This window comes from Ranitomeya imitator, chromosome 5 (assembly GCF_032444005.1).
Source record: "Ranitomeya imitator isolate aRanImi1 chromosome 5, aRanImi1.pri, whole genome shotgun sequence".
NCBI classification, from domain to species: Eukaryota; Metazoa; Chordata; class Amphibia; order Anura; family Dendrobatidae; genus Ranitomeya; species Ranitomeya imitator.
In genome coordinates, this window is record NC_091286.1 from 126,250,121 (window position 1) to 126,270,947 (window position 20,827).

The 20,827-nt window shown below is 43.3% G+C and overlaps 1 protein-coding gene across 1 annotated transcript in view; it reads right to left on the reverse strand.

Moving 5' to 3' along the window:
- Positions 1-568: 568 nt before the first annotated feature.
- Positions 569-20,827, reverse strand: part of C5H1orf198 (chromosome 5 C1orf198 homolog) — a 92,679-nt gene continuing 72,420 nt past the window's right edge. The window contains exons 3-4 of the mRNA XM_069769127.1: positions 6,250-6,861; positions 569-1,301 (exon numbers count right to left, since the gene is read on the reverse strand). Of these exons, the coding sequence (XP_069625228.1) occupies positions 1,245-1,301; positions 6,250-6,861 (669 nt within the window). The 3' untranslated portion in view covers positions 569-1,244. The remainder of the gene's footprint in view (positions 1,302-6,249; positions 6,862-20,827) is intronic.

The following is a 20,827-nucleotide window of genomic DNA, read 5'->3' on the forward strand; positions in this document are numbered from 1 at the left end:
ATCTTGGTGTTAGACCTATGAGAGGAAGTTCTTCAAAGGTTATAATATTACAAACTAAGTTCTAGATACCTATAATGCTCGGTGGAATTTGATTGCTCCTGATACCAGATTCCCAAAGGATTCCATTCGTCACAAGCAGTACAAACATGTGATGCCCTAGTACCCCAGTGACCAGCAGCACAGAAATGATGGCCTTTTTTAGTAATATTGAAGTGGAAAGCCTTAGACAAGATGAATGCGATCAATATCATCTATCAGGGCTCTTGTAATGCATGTGACTTGCCCCTAAATTCTGCCTCAAGCGTATGTAGTGTATAATCGGTTTCCACTACTGTCATCGGATCTATTTATTACGGAGTTATGACAGCTTTACTGTCAAATCCTGATGGACCGCATTGATTTTGGCATTTTTGACAGAAAGAGCAATGCAAAATGTGCTCTTATAGAAGTTTTATCTCCTACTCCAATCAGTTTTGTTATCAACTTGCATGAACATGGAGGACGTCACCCAACCGATTTGAGAATATTTCTATTGACCATTTAATACAATTTTGTTTTTCTTCTTTTTGATCTATTTAGATATGTGAGATGATTTAATCTCCAAAGACAAGCCCAGCAATACTAGTATCAAGTAGAATACTTTGATTTAAAGGGAATCTGTGACCAGTTTTGTCCCACCTAGCTGAGCACATCATGATGTAGTGGCAGAGACCCTGATTCCAGCAATGTTTCACTTAATGTACTGCTTGCTGTAGGCAGGATTATACAGAACTAACTAAGAACTTAAGAGGACTGCTAGATCTGCAGCAGATAAAACAGCGATTTTAGCAAAACAGCAAAAAGCAGCCCAGTAAGTGACACATCACTGGAATCAGGATCTCTGCCCCTACATTATGCTGCCTGCAAACAAGGTAGGAAAAACCTTGTGACAAATTCTCTTTATGTAAATAGGCATTTTTGGTTTTAGTGTAATTTCAAGAGCACTAGTGTAACAAAATGACTAAACGTTGTAGGAAACATGATACAGGCACAGTATAGGTACCATTAAAAAACACCTTGACTTCACCAAAACCAGTACATAAAAGGTTTAGCTAACAAATGCATCACAAAAGTATAGAAAATAAGGATTACAGTTTTACAAAAAGCCTTATAGGAAGAGATTGCAGGTAACAGCTAAACCATCCGATAAAGGAAATAATTAGCACGTGTCTTCCAACAGATTCCAACAGTACCGATGATCCTTGTTACCAGTTGTCAAGGAAATCAAATCCAGACTTCAAGAGTACACTACTAGTGTTAATCTGTGGAGGAAAGAAGAACTGTGGTAAAATTGTGACTGATTAAATTATTCATTGACGTCTGAATGGTTCTGTACATGGCGGTGTATGCTCTCAAAAGTTATGCAATATCTGATCCTCCTAAAAATCGGTTAATATGCATTCTGTCATTAGAAAAAGAAAACAATGAACACTACCTTGTTAAAGATGTTTTAGGCATCGTTATGACGTACAAGTCCTGCAAAAAGCAAGAGCTCACACAGCTACAGCATAAAAAATAATAAAAATACAAATTATGACCGTCTGAACGTGGGTGAAAAACTTGGATCTCACCCTACACGTGAAATGATGGGTCAGTATTTAACTGTAAAAAAAAAAAGATATTTTATCACAAAAATATACTTGTGACATGTTAAAGGAAATTGGTCCCCAGTTTTTTGTGTTATAAACTATGACTACCACCTTTACAATCATCTAAATGGGGTTTCTATAACCCCTTTAAACCTACGTAGGTGCCTGTGCATAATGCTTTATGCATGCAAATTGTGTGGTCCGGTATAATGGGTGAATCTAGATCGTGCTCAGCGCTGCACCGGGCACTTCAAATGCTGCCTCCTTTATTACGATGACATCTCCTACATCATCCATACGGTGCTCAAAGTCTCGCACCAGCGCAGTGGGAACAGAGACCGGCAGCACAACGTCAAGTAATGTGCCAGCGCTGACTTTACTTGTATGTCACCAGCTCCCTGGCTGTTCAGTATAGCGGAATAAGTGGTCTCTGACTCCACTGCCCAGGTCTCTGAATCCACTGCCCAGGTCTCGGACTCCACTGCCCAGGTCTCGGACTCCACTGCCCAGGTCTCGGACTCCACTGCCCAGGTCTCGGACTCCACTGCCCAGGTCTCGGACTCCACTGCCCAGGTCTCGGACTCCACTGCCCAGGTCTCGGACTCCACTGCCCAGGTCTCGGACTCCACTGACCAGGTCTCGGACTCCACTGACCAGGTCTCGGACTCCACTGACCAGGTCTCGGACTCCACTGACCAGGTCTCGGACTCCACTGACCAGGTCTGACTCCACTGACCAGGTCTCTGACTCCACACTGCGCAGGTCTCTGACGCCACTGACCAGGTCTCTGACTCCACTGACCAGGTCTCTGACTCCACTGACCAGGTCTCTGACTCCACTGACCAGGTCTCTGACTCCACTGACCAGGTCTCTGAATACACTGACCAGGTCTCTGAATACACTGACCAGGTCTCTGAATACACTGACCAGGTCTCTGAATACACTGACCAGGTCTCTGACTCCACTGCCCAGGTCTCTGAATACACTGACCAGGTCTCTGAATACACTGACCAGGTCTCTGAATACACTGACCAGGTCTCTGACTCTACTGACCAGGTCTCTGAATACACTGACCAGGTCTCTGCAGTACATTTAATTTCACACTATTATACTCTCCTGACCTTTACCTCACTCCATGCTATCTCCCCCCCTTTTTACAGTTCAACCTCTGCAGTGTATTCCACTACCTCAATACAGACTGCATCCCATGTTGTAAACTTAAACCTAATCAGCTTTCGGTATGTCTTTGCATTATCTCCCCCAGTCACATATTTCGCTTATGTTTTAACCCTGCACATTCCCCTTTTCCCCATCTTGTATTTCTGCATGCGTCTACTATTTCACTGAGCATCCTTCTTTACCAACAGTACCCGATACATGGTCTGTTCTGTTTTTTCAGTATATTTCCCTATGATGCTCTATCGCGACATACCTTTCAATATACCTTTTCCCGGATGGGAACATACAAGTACGACTGTTGATTCATTAATTCAATGGTATGTCCTCATTTATATTATCTTTACATTTCCTCTGTATCTTCCATCTCACTACGTTTTTTACTTTTCTGGCTCTTTCTGCCTAGCCCCGGTACTGATGTCTCCACTTTCTGGACATTTTTTCCCCAGGTCTCTGAATCCACTGACCAGGTCTCTGACTCCACTGACCAGGTCTCTGACTCCACTGACCAGGTCTCTGACTCCACTGACCAGGTCTCTGACTCCACTGACCAGGTCTCTGACTCCACTGACCAGGTCTCTGACTCCACTGACCAGGTCTCTGACTCCACTGACCAGGTCTCTGACTCCACTGACCAGGTCTCTGACTCCACTGACCAGGTCTCTGACTCCACTGACCAGGTCTCTGACTCCACTGACCAGGTCTCTGACTTCACTGCCCAGGTTTCTGACTTTACTGCGCAGGTCTCTGACTCCACTGTCCAGGTCTCTGACTCCACTGCCCAGGTCTCTGACTCCACTGCCCAGGTCTCTGACTTTACTGCCCAGGTCTCTGACTTTACTGCCCAGGTCTCTGACTTTACTGCCCAGGTCTCTGACTCCACTGCCCAGGTCTCTGACTTTACTGTCCAGGTCTCTGACTCCACTGCCCAGGTCTCTGACTCCATTGCCCAGGTCTCTGACTGCACTGCGCAGGCGCGAGACATCGAGCACCGTGTGGTTGACGTAGGAAAGGTCATCGTAATAAAAGAGGCAGCATTTGAAGGGCCCGATGCAGTGCTGAGCACGATCTAGATTCGCCCATTGATCTGGGCCACATAATTTGCATGCAGTGTGGGACATGAATAATGCTTTGTGGGCATAAAGGGGTTGTAGGATCCCCTTTTACATAATTTTAAAGTTGATGAGCAGGGTTTATAAGGCAAACAATTGGTGACAGGTTCCTTTTAAGAGATTTTCTTTCTGAAATTTCTAGACATTTAGGTATCACATTATTTAGCTAGATATTTCCAGTCTCTCCACAAAAAAAACTACAAATGTAAATAAAATCTTGGGAGAAGAGGAATCGGAGAAGAGACATAACATTTCATTTACTAACATGACTGCATTGCTAATGGGCACTGGCAGGAGATTACAGACATTACGTTCCCAGTGTATAAAATCATATCTGCCAATTATGAACAGTCACTTCCTTCCAAGAGGCATGCTGGCCAATTATCCCAGACAATTCTATTTCGCTGTGTATTTATTTTGTGGATAACAAACCCTAGGAAAATTAGATTTCAGGGCCCATGGATGTTGTGGCATCACAATGAAGACTCATCAGTACACAGCAATAATGAGCAGATGGCAGCTTGTTACATTAATGATCAGCTGTCGGCATCTGACCATTCTGTACTATATTGCAACATTGTGTTTCCACAGCATACCTGTGTTTCTACTTAAAACAGATCTGCTACTTTTATTTTGATAATTTTCCTAAATCGAAAATAAATTATTACATGCAGTAACAGTAAGAGCTGGAAAATAACAGTACTGTAATATGGCCACAAATTGTATTTTCAGAGGAAGAAGACTTGAACTCTATCGCCACCTATTGGAAGTATCAATCTTAAAAGTCAATATCAAGCCATTAATGAGCCTCGCCACATGACTTAGGATAAAAGCCAAACCAGACACTCCATGTGTAGATACGTGTTTTGGGGTGTTTGCCCCTTTCTCAATGCAAAGCAAGAGGTCTGATTTGACTGGAAGAAAGGACTCTGATGAGGGTCTGAGTGTTAACGTCTCTCCTTGTGGAGAGTGCCAAGTCGATGTAAGGAGACTTATAGGCAATGCAATGCTTCTCTGTGAAATTAAATATGCAAAATGTCTCCACAGATAGGAAGAGGACAACAACTCTAGCGCCTCCTATTGGAAGTAGCAAGCCTAAATATAATATGGCCCTAAAATCTGTAGCAAAGATTTCCTAAGTAACACTACTATACCATGACAAACAGTTCCCACATAATACTTACATATAGTGCCTATATAACAGTATGAAGACTATATTATTCTTCCATATAGCACCAAAACAGTGAACACATAATTCTACTATACAGTGCCAACAGAAAAGGGCTAAAAAAGCGATCAAATAATTCTCTAAAATGCCTGAATAATATTATAAATGGTCCTATGATTTGAATTTACACTAAAGCGATGGTAGGGTGGTACATGTCTCTAAATGGTGGAGTTCCAAAGGGGATTGCCTCCTTTTGACTAATATTAAAATTCCACTTTGATTATTATCATATCTGGGTGGGTTCCTCTAAAATCTACATGGAAAACATAGTGGGAAAATTAGCTACATTTGCTGTGCTTAAATAAGTAGTTTCCTCCAGCCTCTCTTGTGAACTGGAGCCATTTTTGTAATGCATGGAAGATCAGTCATCTGAGCATCACGTCGCCCGCAGTGAAGCCATGGGCAAAGTGCCCCATGATAGTTTCCTCCAGCCTTTCTTGTGAACTGGAGCCATTTTTGTAAGGCATGGAAGATCAGTCATCTGAGCATCACGTCGCCCTCAGTGAAGCCATGGGCAAAGTGCCCCATGATAGTTTCCTCCAGCCTTTCTTGTGAACTGGAGCCATTTTTGTAAGGCATGGAAGATCAGTCATCTGAGCATCACGTCGCCCTCAGTGAAGCCATGGGCAAAGTGCCCCATGACTTGGTTTGTAGGGCAAGCATCGTTGTATGATGTCTGATGCATCATGCCATGATACAAGCCTGACAATCAGTGGCTTCCTCTGGTAAAATTAGCTGTGTCCTGTGGGTGCTGCACACTGCTGACCATCGGGGGGATTGGCTGTATTCTACAATGGGAAGCCCATAACGAGACAACTATGCAACAGAATCCCAAATAACCTACGGATACATAACCCATTTGTAAAGAAGAGAAGCAATTTCAAAACCCTTAATATTTCAATTGTACCCATGCTCGGCATAGTGCAGAGTGAGTATCCTCAGTATTTTCAGAAGGTAGAGGGACAAGTGCTTCCCGGTTTTAGCACAAGATCTGCCTCTCGTTGTTTTGCCTACCATAAACCATATTCTAAGAAGAGGCCCATACTGTAAATTCCAAGAGGACACTTGTTAAGAAGTCTGACTATTTTACACATCTTACACTGACCTGTGAAAACAGCTGAGGTCCTGATGAAGAAGCCTCATTTTCAGGTTCCTTACTGATTTCTGTCACTGGCGGCATTCGTGCTGGTGGCTCTGGAAGAAAGACATCATCTAGAGTGCTGACAGAAGACTGACTTTGTCTTGGAGTCTCCAAAGCTAAAGAAACACTACTTGGATTGGTTGTCTTTGGCTGCTTAGTGACCACAGATGGCTTTTCAGACACAAGAGACTTCTCAGGTTTTTCTGGCTTTATCACTTCCTTCTCCTTCGGGAATGAATCTTGTCTACAGAAGACGGGAAGTGGTTTCTCTCCCTTTTCTAAGGACTTTATTTGACTGGGTGTCAAAGACTGAAATTCTGACGGTGAACCTTCAACTCTAGAACGTTCCATGCTTATTTTCCAAAATGCTGATTCTTCTTCTTTTCTGACTGGCGTAGACCCATCACAATTAGGTGTCCTGATTCCCTGAGATGGCTTGGCTGCTGAACTTCCAAGGGGAGTCTTAATTTGGGTGCTTTGACTGGCCGATTTGGGGGTTTGTTTCTGCTCACTCTGTACGATAGTGCTTGCTGGTTCTTGAGAAGACAACGAGGCAATGCTGAAGTCTATCTGACTCTAATGAGAAAGAAATAGAAGAAAATGAACAATGACAGGTTATTACGATTCAATAATTGACATCATCCATTTCCAATAACAGATGAAGATGGGGCTGGTGAGTATAATACAGGGAACCTACATTAGGCTAGGTTCACACTAGCGTTGCGCCGCCCTGCGTCGGCGACGCAACGCGCGACGCACGTAAAAACGCGCGCAAACGCGCGCGTTTTGCGACGCGTGCGTCGTTTTTGACGAAAATCGGACGCACAGAAAATGCTACAATGTAGCGTTTTCTTGCGTCCGACGCTAGCGTCGGAAACGACGCACGTGGCGAAAAACGCCACCAAAACGACGCACGCGTCCCCTATGTTAAACATAGGGGCGCGTCGCCGCTGCGTCGCCGGCGCGTCGCCGGCGCAACAGCGACGCACATTGGCGGAACGCCAATGTGAACGTAGCCTTAGTGACACCACTCCAGTGGTAAAATAAAAACAAGTGCTGGAGTGGTACTTTAATTACATATAGCCATCCCATCACTGTCCAACCCCATTATGGCTAGCCAACTGGCTGTAAATAGCAGAACATTTAGCCACAGGCATTAAACGTGGTAAAATGAATATTTACCTGCCAAATCTCCTGCTGCACTGTTGACTTCTGAAAATTTTTATTTATCTGGTCACAGCAATGATGCATTGCAAACCCTGTGACTGCGCAGCCAATCAATAGCATCAGTGATGCATGGGAATGGCTGCACCGTCATACAACATGTCATTGCTACAGTCAAGCATTCAAAGACCGTTAACAAACTGGCATTACCTTCCCTGCCAATGGCCAATTTTTTATGTCCAAAACAAAAACAATATTTTTTGATACCAAAGATAGTTAAAAAAAAACACTAAATGTAGAAATGATGAAAGTAAACAATTAGTTTAACGAAGGTAATGGCAGAGAAAACAACGGGTTAAATATCTTACAGAGTCCTTTACATTCACTGGAAAAAGACTAGGGGGAGGGGGGCAAACAGATGTAAGTCAGCCAAACCTGATGATTTTAGCAGGACTGACTATTGAATGTGAATGAGGGCCTCCTGTTTTTCCCCAGACAGATAATGTCAGGTTAGATGAGCATTAGGCATTATGAAATCAAGTGCGAGATCCTTTTGTCCTAAGTGGAGGTAAGCCACTGCCAAAGTCTGACACATGGTTTAAAGGGGTTATCCACTACTCGGACAATCCATTCTTGAATACTATGATCCTTACAAATGGCTGAAGAACCTCCCTCCATTGCGCAATCTGGAGCAGACCACACATGTTTTTATCCCCTTTGTCAAATACACATTTAGGAAATTTTAGGAAATAAAAAAAAATATTGGAAGTGCTTCTTTAAGTTAAGCACTATATTCTTTAAAGGGAACCTGTCACCCCCAAAATCGAAGGTGAGCTAAGCCCACCAGCATCAGGGGCTTATCTACAGCATTCTGTAATGCTGTAGATAAGCCCCCGATGTATCCTGAAATGAAAAATGAGAAAAACAGGTTATATTATACTCACCCAGGGGTGGTCCCGATCCAGTTCTGGTCCGATGGGCGTCGCGGTCCGGCGCCTCCTATCTTCTTACGATGACGTCCTCTTCTTGTCTTCCTGCCGCGGCTTCAGCGCAGGCGTACTTTGCCTGCCCTGTTGAGGGCAGAGCACAGTACTGCAGTGAGCAGGTGCTGGGCCTCTCTGACCTTTCCCTGCGCACTGCAGTACTTTGCTCATGATTAAGGGAGCCTAGTCTCCAGAAACGCGTTGAGATTCTTACCCATATGGTTGTGCTGAAGTCTGTATCCTCCATGTTCAAAGTTTGTTAATAAAGAAAAAGCTTTTTTTTACGGACTCGGTGAAGCTGGACATTTCTTTCTTCTTTTTCTGGATCTTGCACGCCTGGACACAGCGGGTCCGTGCTCCCGAGGTTTGGTTGCTGAATCACGGGTGAGCTGGTTTATGTTCCTTCTTACTAAGTACTTTGCTCTGCCCTCAACAGGGCAGACAAAGTACGCCTGCACCGGAGACGCAGCATGAAGACAAGAAGAGGACGCCATTGTAAGAAGATGGGAGGCCCCGGACCGGACCGCGACACCCTTCGGACCAGAACTGGACCGGGACCGCCCCTGGGTGAGTATAATCTAACCTCTTTTTCTCATCTTTCAGGATACATCGGGGGCTTATCTACAGCATTACAGAATGCTGTAGATAAGCCCCTGATGCTGGTGGGCTTAGCTCACCTTCGATTTTGTGGGTGACAGGTTCCCTTTAAATATGTCAGGTCATCAGGTCACATGTGGTCAGTTTTTACTTTTATTTTATTCCCGCCACTTAATTTTTTTTCTAAATCTGCAATACAGAATACTCAAGGGAGTAGCGGGAATAAAATAAAAGAGAAAAAAATGGCCAGTTTTGACCAGACGATGGGTCAAATGAAATGTTAGCTCCATAGGATTACACTGTACAAGCTACTTCTGCCTCGGTGTGATCTGGGGAGTCAGAAGCCACGTGAGAAGAGGACTAGGGCAGCGCTGGAAACTGGGGAACATGACAATCAGTAAGTATTTGTTTGGTACTTACACTACATTACATAACAATTTAAACATAAAAAGAATTCTTGTAAGTTCTTCTTTATTATTATTAGTATTTATTATTATAGCGCCATTTATTCCATGGCGCTTTACATATGAGGAAAGAACCTGTATGTTTCACACTTTGCTATGTTCCTTTTCTTTGGAAAATCTGTGCATGTATTTTTGGTTCCCTTCTCGCTGCTCTAAATAAGAATTGTAATCTCTGCCAGACCAGCTGTGAAAATAGCATTATAAAGAAAGGCCCCTCAGAGACCCACTGTAAATGTTTGTATGAGTAATAGCAAATGTATAACAACTTGTGCTAACAACACACAAAGGTTCTGACACAAATGTTATATTTGGTAAGATGTGGGAAAGGAGACAAGGGTGCTCCTGAGCCTCTTCCCCCTTCCCTGCAGACCTGTATTCTGACACCCAGCTTGGAGATGACTAGATGAGTCATTTGTCCGAAAACTGGAAACCAGGGATGCACTGCCTACCACCTACCTCTGTGTAACGAGAGATGCCAGACCGCACAGGTATGCAAGTGTGTTAGCAAATGCTGCTTATGCAGATAACTGCTATGCCATATGCTCTCCCCAGTCTTGGCAGCTACATTTCACTTTATCTTAGATCAAACAAGCTTAAATATAGGGTACATTCTGCTCATATACTTCACTGTCAGTAATATATATATATATATATCTATAATATAATGCTGGGAGCGTCACTCTGTCCGAAGCCTTTATAGACTGTGCAAGCGCAAGCGCCGGCGCAGTTTGGACCCCACAGAGTGACGCAGCCCAGGAGATCGCGGTATGCGTAAACACTGAACGCACACCGCGATCTCCACCGGAGAGGCAGGGACCGCCAGGGGGGTGAGTATGCTATATTCACCTGTCCCGTTCCAGCGCTACGCGCCGCTCCATCTTCCGGGTCCTCTGCCTGTGACGTTCAGTTCAGAGGGCGCGATGACGCGTTTAATGCGCGCCGCCCTCTGACTGAACAGTCACAGCCAGAGGACCCGGAAGATGGAGCGGCACGCAGCGCTGGAACGGGACAGGTGAATATAGCAAGTGTCGGGGGCCTGAGCTAGCGGCGACTCCGGCACCTGACCCCCCACAGCGCACCGGTGTCCCCGCCTGCTCAGGCCCCCCAGCACTCGGCGCCCAGCGACGATAGGTGAGTATGTTTTTTTTTTTTTATATATCACAGCAGCATACGGGGCATATAATACTATGGAGCATCTTATGGGGCCATCAACATTTATGGAGCAGTATACGGGGAATATACTATGGAGCATCTTATGGGGGTCATCAACCATAATGGAGCAGCATACGGGGCATATACTATGGAGCATCTTATGGGGGCCATGAACCATAATGGAGCAGCATATGAGGCATATACTATGGAGCATCTTATGGGGGCCATCAACCATAATGGAGCAGCATATGAGGCATATACTATGGAGCATCTTATGGGGGCCATCAACCATAATGGAGCAGCATATGAGGCATATACTATGGAGCATCTTATGGGGGCCATCAACCATAATGGAGCAGCATATGAGGCATATACTATGGAGCATCTAATGGGGGCCATCAACCTTTATGGAGCAGCGTATGGGGCATATGGATGGGAGCAGCAAATTACAGAACGGTGGCGCAGGATGGGAGCAGCACATGACAGAACGGGGGCGCAGGATGGGAGCAGCAAATTACAGGATGGGGGCGCAAGATGGTAGCAGCACATGACAAGATTAGGGCGCAGGATGGAAGCAACACATACCAGGATGGAGACCATATACCAATATAAATGCTCGCCACCCGGGCATAGAACGGGTTCAATAGCTAGTATATATATATATATATATATATATATATTTATATATATGTGTGTGTGTGTGCGTCTGAGAACAGAACCTTCTAAATTATAAAGAAATCTCCAAGAAGTGAATAGTGAATACAAAGACTCGGCTATGCAGAACACATTGCTCCAGCACCCAGCTGTGTAACTGCAGTAATGCCCAAAGATGGCCTACTTATCCTATCTATAGAGATACATTTGAAAAAGGACCTGTCGCCAGGTCAGAAGTGGCCAGGATTTATTCTTAATGTATTCCAGCTGTTTCCCTTACTATTCTTTTTTTTTTCTATTATCCAACATATTTGAAATCAGCTGGAGATATGGGCCTTTTTCATTTAGTTCTAATTTTCAAGGTTTTAATCAGGGGGTCAGGGGGATGTGACCCACATGTTTCTCTGTCGGCATGTATTAAGGCTTCTTTGCATAATTACCATGTAAATTTCAAAACACCAATACTATGGAAAATAAAGGGGACCATAATCCCTCAATTGCTAGGCAACTCCTAATTGAATATATCCTATAGAAAAAAAGGGAGTGATTAATGCCAAAAAGCTAAAACAAAATAATAGAGACCTATTTGAGCATAAAAAAAATAAAACAGCTCCTGTGAAACACGTGTTGGGGCTGCAGGCGTACACAGGGTCATTACTTTATGGGTAAGCACTAGTCACTTTACATTTTTAGACATACCGTATATACTCGTGTATAAGCCGAGTTTTTCAGCACATTGTTTTGTGCTGAAAATGCCCCACTTGGCTTATACACCAGTCATTGTCCAGAAAGCCGGCGGGGAAGGAGGAGCGGCGGAGCAGCGGCAGGAGCCGGCAGCTGTTGCTGTAACTGTGCAGCTGCTAAGGAGAAATGAATTTTAATTTCTCTTATAGAGCACAGTGATAGCTGCATCATACTCACCCTCCACTGTGCCCGTGCAGCATCTTATTGGTCTCTGTGTCGGCAGCTCTTCCTGTGCTGAGCGATCACGTGGCACCACTCATTAAGGTAATGAATATGCACGCGTCTCCACTCCCATTGTGGATCGCTCAGCACAGGAAGAGCTGCAGGAAGCCAGAACGAGATGCTGCGACGGTGCGGAGTAGGAGGGTGAGTGGGATGTTTTGTTTTTTTTGGAACAGGAAGCATGCATACCGGGATGGGGGGAAGCCATGCATACAATGATGGGACGGGGTGGGGAGCCATGCATACAATGACGGGATCGGGGGAGCCATGCATACAACGATGGGACAGGGGGAGCCATGCATACAGGACAGGATGGGGGGTGAGCCATGCATACCAGGACAGGAAGGGGAGCCACACATAGCAGGACAGCGACAGGGAAGCAACACATAGCAGGACAGCGACGGCGGAAGCCACGCATAGAAGGACAGCGATGGGAGGAAGCCACACATAGCAGGACAGCCACGGGAGGAAGCCACACATAGCAGGACAGTGACGGGAGGAAGCCACACATAGCAGGACAGCGAAGGCGGAAGCCACGCATAGCAGGACAGGATTTCCGTAGAAAAATTAGGTGCCTCGGCTTATACTCGGGTCAGCCTACGCTCGAGTATATACGGTAATTATATTTCACCTATTTTATCTATATGTATTAAAAATTCATATTTTTTATACCCAAATAAGTCTCCATCATTTTGTCTCAGCTTTTTGGGATTAGTCACTCCCTATTTTCTGTAAGATATACACTGTGTTCCAAATTATTATGCAAATTGAATTTAAGTGTCATAAAGATTTAATTGTTTTGTTTTTCAACTAAACTCATGGATGGTATTGTCTCAGGGCTCAATGGATCACTGAAATCAATCTTAAACACGTGATAATTAGTTTTCCAGTTGATTCTAATTAAAGGAAAACTACTTAAAAGTTATGTTCCACATTATTAAGCAGGCCGCAGGTTTCAAGTAATATGGGAACTAAAAAGGATCTCTCTGCTGCTGAAAAGCATTAAATAGTGCAATGCCTTGGACAAGGTATGAAAACATTAGATATTCCACGAAAACTTAAGAGTGGTCATCATACTGTGAAGAGATTTGTGACTGAAACAGAGCACAGACAGAGTTCATGCAGATAAAGGCAAAATGAGGGAGGTTTCTGCCAGACAAATTCATGGGATTAAGAGAGCAGCTGCCAAAATACCATTCCAAAGCAGCAAACAGTTATTTGAAGCTGCTGGTGCCTCTGGAGTCCCTCGAACCTCAAGGTGTAGGATCCTTCAAAGGCTTGCTGTGGTGCATAAACCTAATATTCAGCCACCCTTAAACAATGTTCATGAGCAGAAATGGTTAAAGTGGGCCCAGACATACATGAACACTAATTTCCAAATAGTCTTGTTTACTGATGAGTGTCAAGCAACCCTGGATGGTCCAGATAGATGGAGTAGTGGATGGCTACCATGTCCCAACAAGGCTGCGACGTCAGCAAGGAGGTGGAGGAGTCACATTTTAGGCCAGAATCACGGGGAAACAGCTGGTAGGACGCTTTAAGGTTCCTGAAGGTGTGAAAATGACCTCTGCAAAGTATTTAGAGTTTCTGACTGTCAACTTTCTTCCATGGTCTAAAAAGCAGAAATGTGCCTTCAGGAGCAAAATCATCTTCATGCATGACAATGCACCATCTCTGCTGCAAAGAATACCTCTGAGTCATTGGCTGCTATGGGCATAAAAGGAGATAAACTCATGGTGTGGCCACCATCTTCCCCTGACCTCAACCCTATAGAGAACCTTTGGAGTATCATCAAGCAAAAGATCTATGAGGGTGGGAGGCAGTTCACATCAAAACAGCGGCTCTGGGAGGCTATTCTGACTTCATGCAAAGAAATACAAGCAGAAACTCTCCAATAACTCACAAGTTCAATGGATGCAAGAATTGTGAAGTTAATATCAAAGAAGGGGTCCTATGTTAACATGTAACTTGGCCTGTTAGGAGGTTTTGGAGTTAAATAGCTTTTTATGTTCAGTGAATGTGACCTCCTAATGCTGCAAATTCCACAAATGAGCATTTTCAGTTCCTTAAAACATATCAAATGTATAAAAATTCTACTGTGCCTAATAATTTGATAAGTGCATTTTGAGTTTATTTATTTTGCAGATTATACTGTTATCATTGGGAGGTTTCTTCAATAAAATTCGATGTATACTCTAACGGGTGATGACTTTTATTAGACTGACTATCATTTGCACTGACCATTTAGGAAAATCTGAGAAAAATGTCATTTGCATAATAATTTGGAACACGGTGTATATGATTACCCTGTAAGTAACACCGCCTTGGTGAAGACCACACAAATTAGCCATACATAAGAAGGTCAATATCCCTGGAATTGTTTGGGACATTTAAAAAAAAAAAAAACAAAGAAAAAAAAAGAACACTCAGGGGAGCATAATAATAATAAAAATAATTTTATATCGTCAACATATTCCACAGCAATTTACCATCAATTGGGGGACATGAACAGACAATACCATGCAATTCAAATGTAACACAAGGAGCGAGGGTCCTGCTCACTAGCTTACAATCTGTAAGAATAGATAAAGAAGAAAAACTGGACACTATAGGCCCTCCTTAAAGGGAACCTGTCACCCCCCCCCCAGGCGTTTTTAACTAAAAGAGCCACTTGAGCAGCAGTAATGCTGCATTCTGACAAGGTGGCTCTTTTAGTTCTGTGTGCTGTAACTGCCGAAATAATCTGTTTTGTAATTTGTCCTAAATACTTTTCTTCAGTCCTGAAGGCAGGCCTTTCCCCTCCCCCCTGCTGCAGACGCCTCACAGCCGTCACTCAAGTCTTCTTGGCGCCGGGCGCCGCCTCCTCAGCGCTGTTTTGAAATGAGCTGGCGCCTGCGCTCTTTTCTCCTGCCTTGGGCAGGCGCAGTGAACGCTGCCCGTCTGTCCTCATATGCAGTCCAGCTGACTGCGCCTGGGCGGCCGCCCTGCCTGTGAATCCCAGCCCCGTAGTATGAATAAATAAGAAGACACTGCGGGGCTGGGATTCACAGGCAGGGCAGCCGCACAGGCGCAGTCAGCTGGGCTGCATATGAGGACAGACGGGCAGCGCTCACTGCGCCTGCCCAAGGCAGGAGAAAAGAGCGCAGGCTCATTTCAAAACAGCGGTGAGGAGGCGGCGCCCGGTGCCAAGAAGATTTGAGTGACGGCTGTATGGCGTCTGCAGCAGGGGGGGGGAAATTACAAAAAGGAAAATGGACCAATGCAAAAGTTTGGCCACCATTGGAGATTTGTGTGATTAGATTACTATGACCAAGGTTTCAGTCCTTAATTAGCCTGGTGGGGTTATGGCTTGTTCATTATCATCAGTAGGAAAGGCCAGGTGATGTAAATTTCCCAGCTTAATAAAACCCAGCCTACTCTAACCTCTTGCCAACAAACAGCAGTCATGGGTTTTTCTAAGCAGCTGCCTTGTATTCTTCAGTGATAGCTGCTCATAGGATTGCTAGAGAGGCAAATCAGAACCTACGCTTGGCTGAAAAAACCTTCAGGAAGATTTAGCAGCCTCTGGAGTTGTGGTACATTGTTCTACTGTTCAGGTACACCTGCACAAATATGGGCTTCATGGAAGAGTCATTAGAAGAAAACCTCTCTTGAGTCCTCACCATAAAATTCAGAGTCAGAAATGTGCAAAAGAACATCTAAACAAGCCCGATGCATTTTGGAAACAAGTCCTGTGGACCGATGAGGTTAAAATAGAACTCTTTGGCGACAATGATCAACGGTATATGTGGAGAAAAAAAAAAGGACACAGAATTTCAGAAGAACTTCTCACCAAACATTAAGCTTGGGGATGGATCAATTATTCTTTTGGGTTGTGTTGCAGCCAATGGCATGGGGTACAGGGAAGAATAGATTCCAAGAAATTTCAACAATTTCTTGATGCAAACATAACACCATCAGTAAAAAAAGCTGAAGTTGAAAAAATGATGGCTTCTACAAATGGATAATGATCCTAAACACACGTCAAAATCCATAATAGACTAACTCAAAAGGTGCAAACTGAAAGTTTCACAATGGCCCTCACAGTCCCCTGATCTGAACATAATTGAAAATCTAAGGTCAGACCTCAAAATAGCAGTGCATGCAAGACGACCCAGGAATTTCACAGAATGAGGGATTTTCATCCATTCTTCCTTGAAAATTTTTTCTCAAACAACAATTGAAAGACTCTTTGCTGGCTACAAAAAACATTTATAAGCTGTGATACTTGCAAAAGGGGATGCTACTAGGTACTAACCATGTAGGGTGCATCTGCCCATTTTCCTTTTTGTAATTTTTAAAACATAAAAAACGACAATATATTGCCTATGCATTATCAATAGTAAAAAGATCAAATGTTAAAAAAATTAATAATAAATATAATATAATAATAAAAGTTAATAAAAAATCATTATATTCTCACCTTCTGGCACCTTTCCCGCTCCTCGCGATGCTCCGGTCCCAAGAATCCATTGCGGCAATGACTGGAGATGCCGCAATGCATTATAGGGAACGGAGCGTCGCGAAGAGCATCGCTAAAGGCCTGGGCTGGATCCGGGGGCCGCCAGAAGGCGAGTATATAACTATTTTTTATTTTAATTCTTTTTTTAACAGGGATATGGTGCCCACATTGCTACTTACTATGTGGGCTGTGTTATATAGTACGTGGGCTGTGTTAGATACTGCGTGGGCTGTGCTATATACTACGTGGCTGTGCAATATACTATGTGGCTGTGTAATATACTACATAGGCGGTGCTATATACTACGTCTCTGCTATATACTACGTGGCCTGTGTTATATACTACATGGGCTGTGTAATATACTACGGGGGCTGTGCTATATACTACGTGGGCTGTGTTATATGCTACGTGGGTTGTGTTATATACTGCGTGGGCTGTGTTATATACTGCGTGGGCTGTGTTATATACTGCGTGGCCTGTGTTATATACTGCGTGGCCTGTGTTATATACTGCGTGAGCTGGGTTATATACTGCGTGGGCTGGGTTATATACTGCGTGGGCTGGGTTATATACTGCGTGGGCTGGGTTATATACTGCGTGGGCTGGGTTATATACTGCGTGGGCTGGGTTATATACTGCGTGGGCTGGGTTATATACTGCGTGGGCTGGGTTATATACTGCGTGGGCTGGGTTATATACTGCGTGGGCTGGGTTATATACTGCGTGGGCTGTGTTATATACTCCGTGGCCTGCGTTATATACTAACCACAGAAAAAGAAACGACAAAAAGCTCCCAGAATTATTTCGAATACTATATATAAATTTATTAACAGATCAGGTAAAAGATGACAAGCACAGGAAATGGGAGGGGAGTACAGCCACATAACACATGTCAAAAAAGGACACTCATAGGACTACAAAACAATCATAACCTTGTATGTAGGCAACACAGGACATACCTGCTAACGATAAAGTGTAATACAGTGTGAATACTGCACGGCGCCCATACTGCCTGATTGTAACCAAAATAGGTGCTAGGGTATGAATTACAAGTTCCAGAGATTGAAAGGGCCAAAGTTGAGCCACATAACATAAATAGTATATTTACCCGTATAGCACCAGGAGAGGAGTCCCAGAGTGTGAGAAAGGCCACACCCCTTGAGAAAGGCCACACCGCCGAAACGCGCGTTGGGGTGGACACTCTGGGACTCCTCTCCTGGTGCTATACGGGTAAATATACTATTTATGTTATGTGGCTCAACTTTGGCCCTTTCAATCTTTGGAACTTGTAATTCATACCCTAGCACCTATTTTGGTTCCAATCAGGCAGTATGGGCGCCGTGCAATATTCACACTGTATTACACTTTATCGTTAGCAGGTATGTCCTGTGTTGCCTACATACAAGGTTATGATTGTTTTGTAGTCCTATGAGTGTCCTTTTTTGACATGTGTTATGTGGCTGTACTCCCCTCCCATTTCCTGTGCTTGTCATCTTTTACCTGATCTGTTAATAAATTTATATATAGTATTCAAAATAATTCTGGGAGCTTTTTGTCGTTTCTTTTTCTGTGCTGCGTTATATACTGCATGGGCTGTGTTATATACTGCATGGCCTGCGTTATATATTGCATGGGCTGTGTTATATACTGTGTGGGCTGTTATATACGTCTCTCTGCTATATACTACGTGGGCTGTGCAATATACTACGTGGCTGTGTTATATACTACGTGGGCTGTGTCACATACTACGTAGGCTGTGTCACATACTACGTAGGCTGTGTTATATACTATGTGGGCTGTTATGTACTGCGTGGGCTGTGTTATATACTGCTTGGGCTGTGTTATATACTACGTGGGCTATGTTATATACTACGTGGGCTGTGTTATATACTGCGTGGGCTGTGCTATATACTACTTATCTGTGTTATATACTACGTGGGCTGTGTTATATACTACGTGGGCTGTGCTATATACTATACATATTCTAGAATACCCGATGCATTAGAATCGGGCCACCATCTAGTAGCAAGCAATATAATTGGTAAAAGTGACAGGAAACTGGAGATTTAAATAGAATATGGGCAGCACATTTACCCACAAAATAACTCATGGATTGGTCCACTGAGCAGCCCTTGTGATTGGACAGTCAGTAGGACTAACTATATAACAATGCTGTAAACTACATTACTTGGGCATCGCCCAGACTGCCCAGCATCATAGTAAGTAACGCTACAAGGGTAGAGGATGGTTTAGACTGGACGGGCTTTAGGATGTTTCTTGCTATCCACACCCTGTAATGGATAACAGCCAAACATAACTATTTCGAAACATATGCTATGGTGGTGTATTAAGGTTTAAAATAGTATTGTCTGCAAGAGTAGGAATTTTCCAAACATTGACAGACACCAGATTGGAATGTGAATATATAAACTTCCACATACCAACATCTGGAAAGTCCAGTAGTTAAAAGGGAGAGTGCTGCAAAAGATTTTGTTCAAAATCTAGCAATTCTTAGGATTTTTAACACTGCCACCTCCATAAAAAGAAATATGGCCTTGACATTCCACTGCTATGTCAGTGTGTTAACTACTGCAATCCTACAAATGACAGAACCTCATCTCCAGCTTGCTCAGTTCTAGCTGGAATGCTTGCTACTTCTGTTGTCCTCAGACCATACCAAGGAGGCCGGGAACACAGGCTTCGAATAAAGGATTCTTCTGATCTTTTTATACATTGTTAAATGTATTCACATGAAGCTGAGATTTAAGCATCTGGCTGACAGAACTTACAACTGAGGAAATACGGTAATTATTTGATCCCTTGCTGATTTTGCAAGTTTGCCACTGACAAAGACATAAACAGTCTGTCATTTTAAGGGTAGGTTGTAGGTAGCATGTTGCTTGTCCAACTGCAAGCAGCCTGTGTAGCTTAAAACATGCTACCATGGCTAGCAGCATCTCCAGACTTGTATCTCATCGAACACATCTGGGGCGTCATTGGTCTGCAATTGCAAAGGTTGCTGGATATATACGTTATGGAGCATATTAGGGTGTTTGGAGCAGGTTCAGGAGTTGAGCACACTCCACAAAGTGCAGCTGCTGGTTACATTACATAGCCGGCATCTGGTTTTAACTACAGCCATCAGCGCTACCACCAATGACTGTTGTTAAAACTATTAAATGCTGTTGACAATCACTAACAGCAGCATTTACGCATCGCAATGCGGGCCTCGCGCTCGTTCTGGTGCCCATTGTCCAGACATAAAGCAATCGCAGGAAGCCGATGAGTTGAAATGATAGCTGGTGACTTGTCAGCTTACTGTGTCTGTTAGGTCATTTCTCCCAGGATGTCTAGCCCCAGGCTTGACATCATAGAAGACTGTGATTTGTACTATATACAGCAATACTGGAATATTGCAGCATATGGTACAGACAATAAATCGATCACAAGTTCAGATCCCCTAAAGAGACTGAAAAATAAAGTGAAAAGTAAAAACAAACAAAACATAATTAAACATTTTAAAATATATATAAAAAGTGAAGATATGTAAAAACTATACAAATATATACATATTTAATATTAAAGTATCCGTAAAAGTCCGATCTATGAAAATACAAGATTAACATGACCAGTAAACGTTGTAATGAGAGAAAAAAAATCACTAGCTTGCCCCGCAAAAGAACAATCTCTTACATGGGTCCATTGACCCCAAAGCATTATGGATCTCAGAAAATGGTGTCAGAACCCAATTTTTTGTTTACAAAGTTAGAAAAAAAAAGTTATGGCTAATAGAAAACGAGGAGAAAAATGAAAAAAACAAAAACAAAAAAAAACACAAAATTGTCTGCATCCTTAAGCGATTTATAACCTTATTTTTTAATATTTTGTTTCCATTTTTTAAATATTTGCATATCAATGATATATCTATTGATCCATAATTGTACAACTTTTCCTTCTTGGTGTTGCAATTTCAATATTGAGGCATGTATATAACCTGTCACAAAAAAATATGTGTCAGTTCAACTCACCTCATATGTAACCCCAAGATAAGCTGAGAGAAT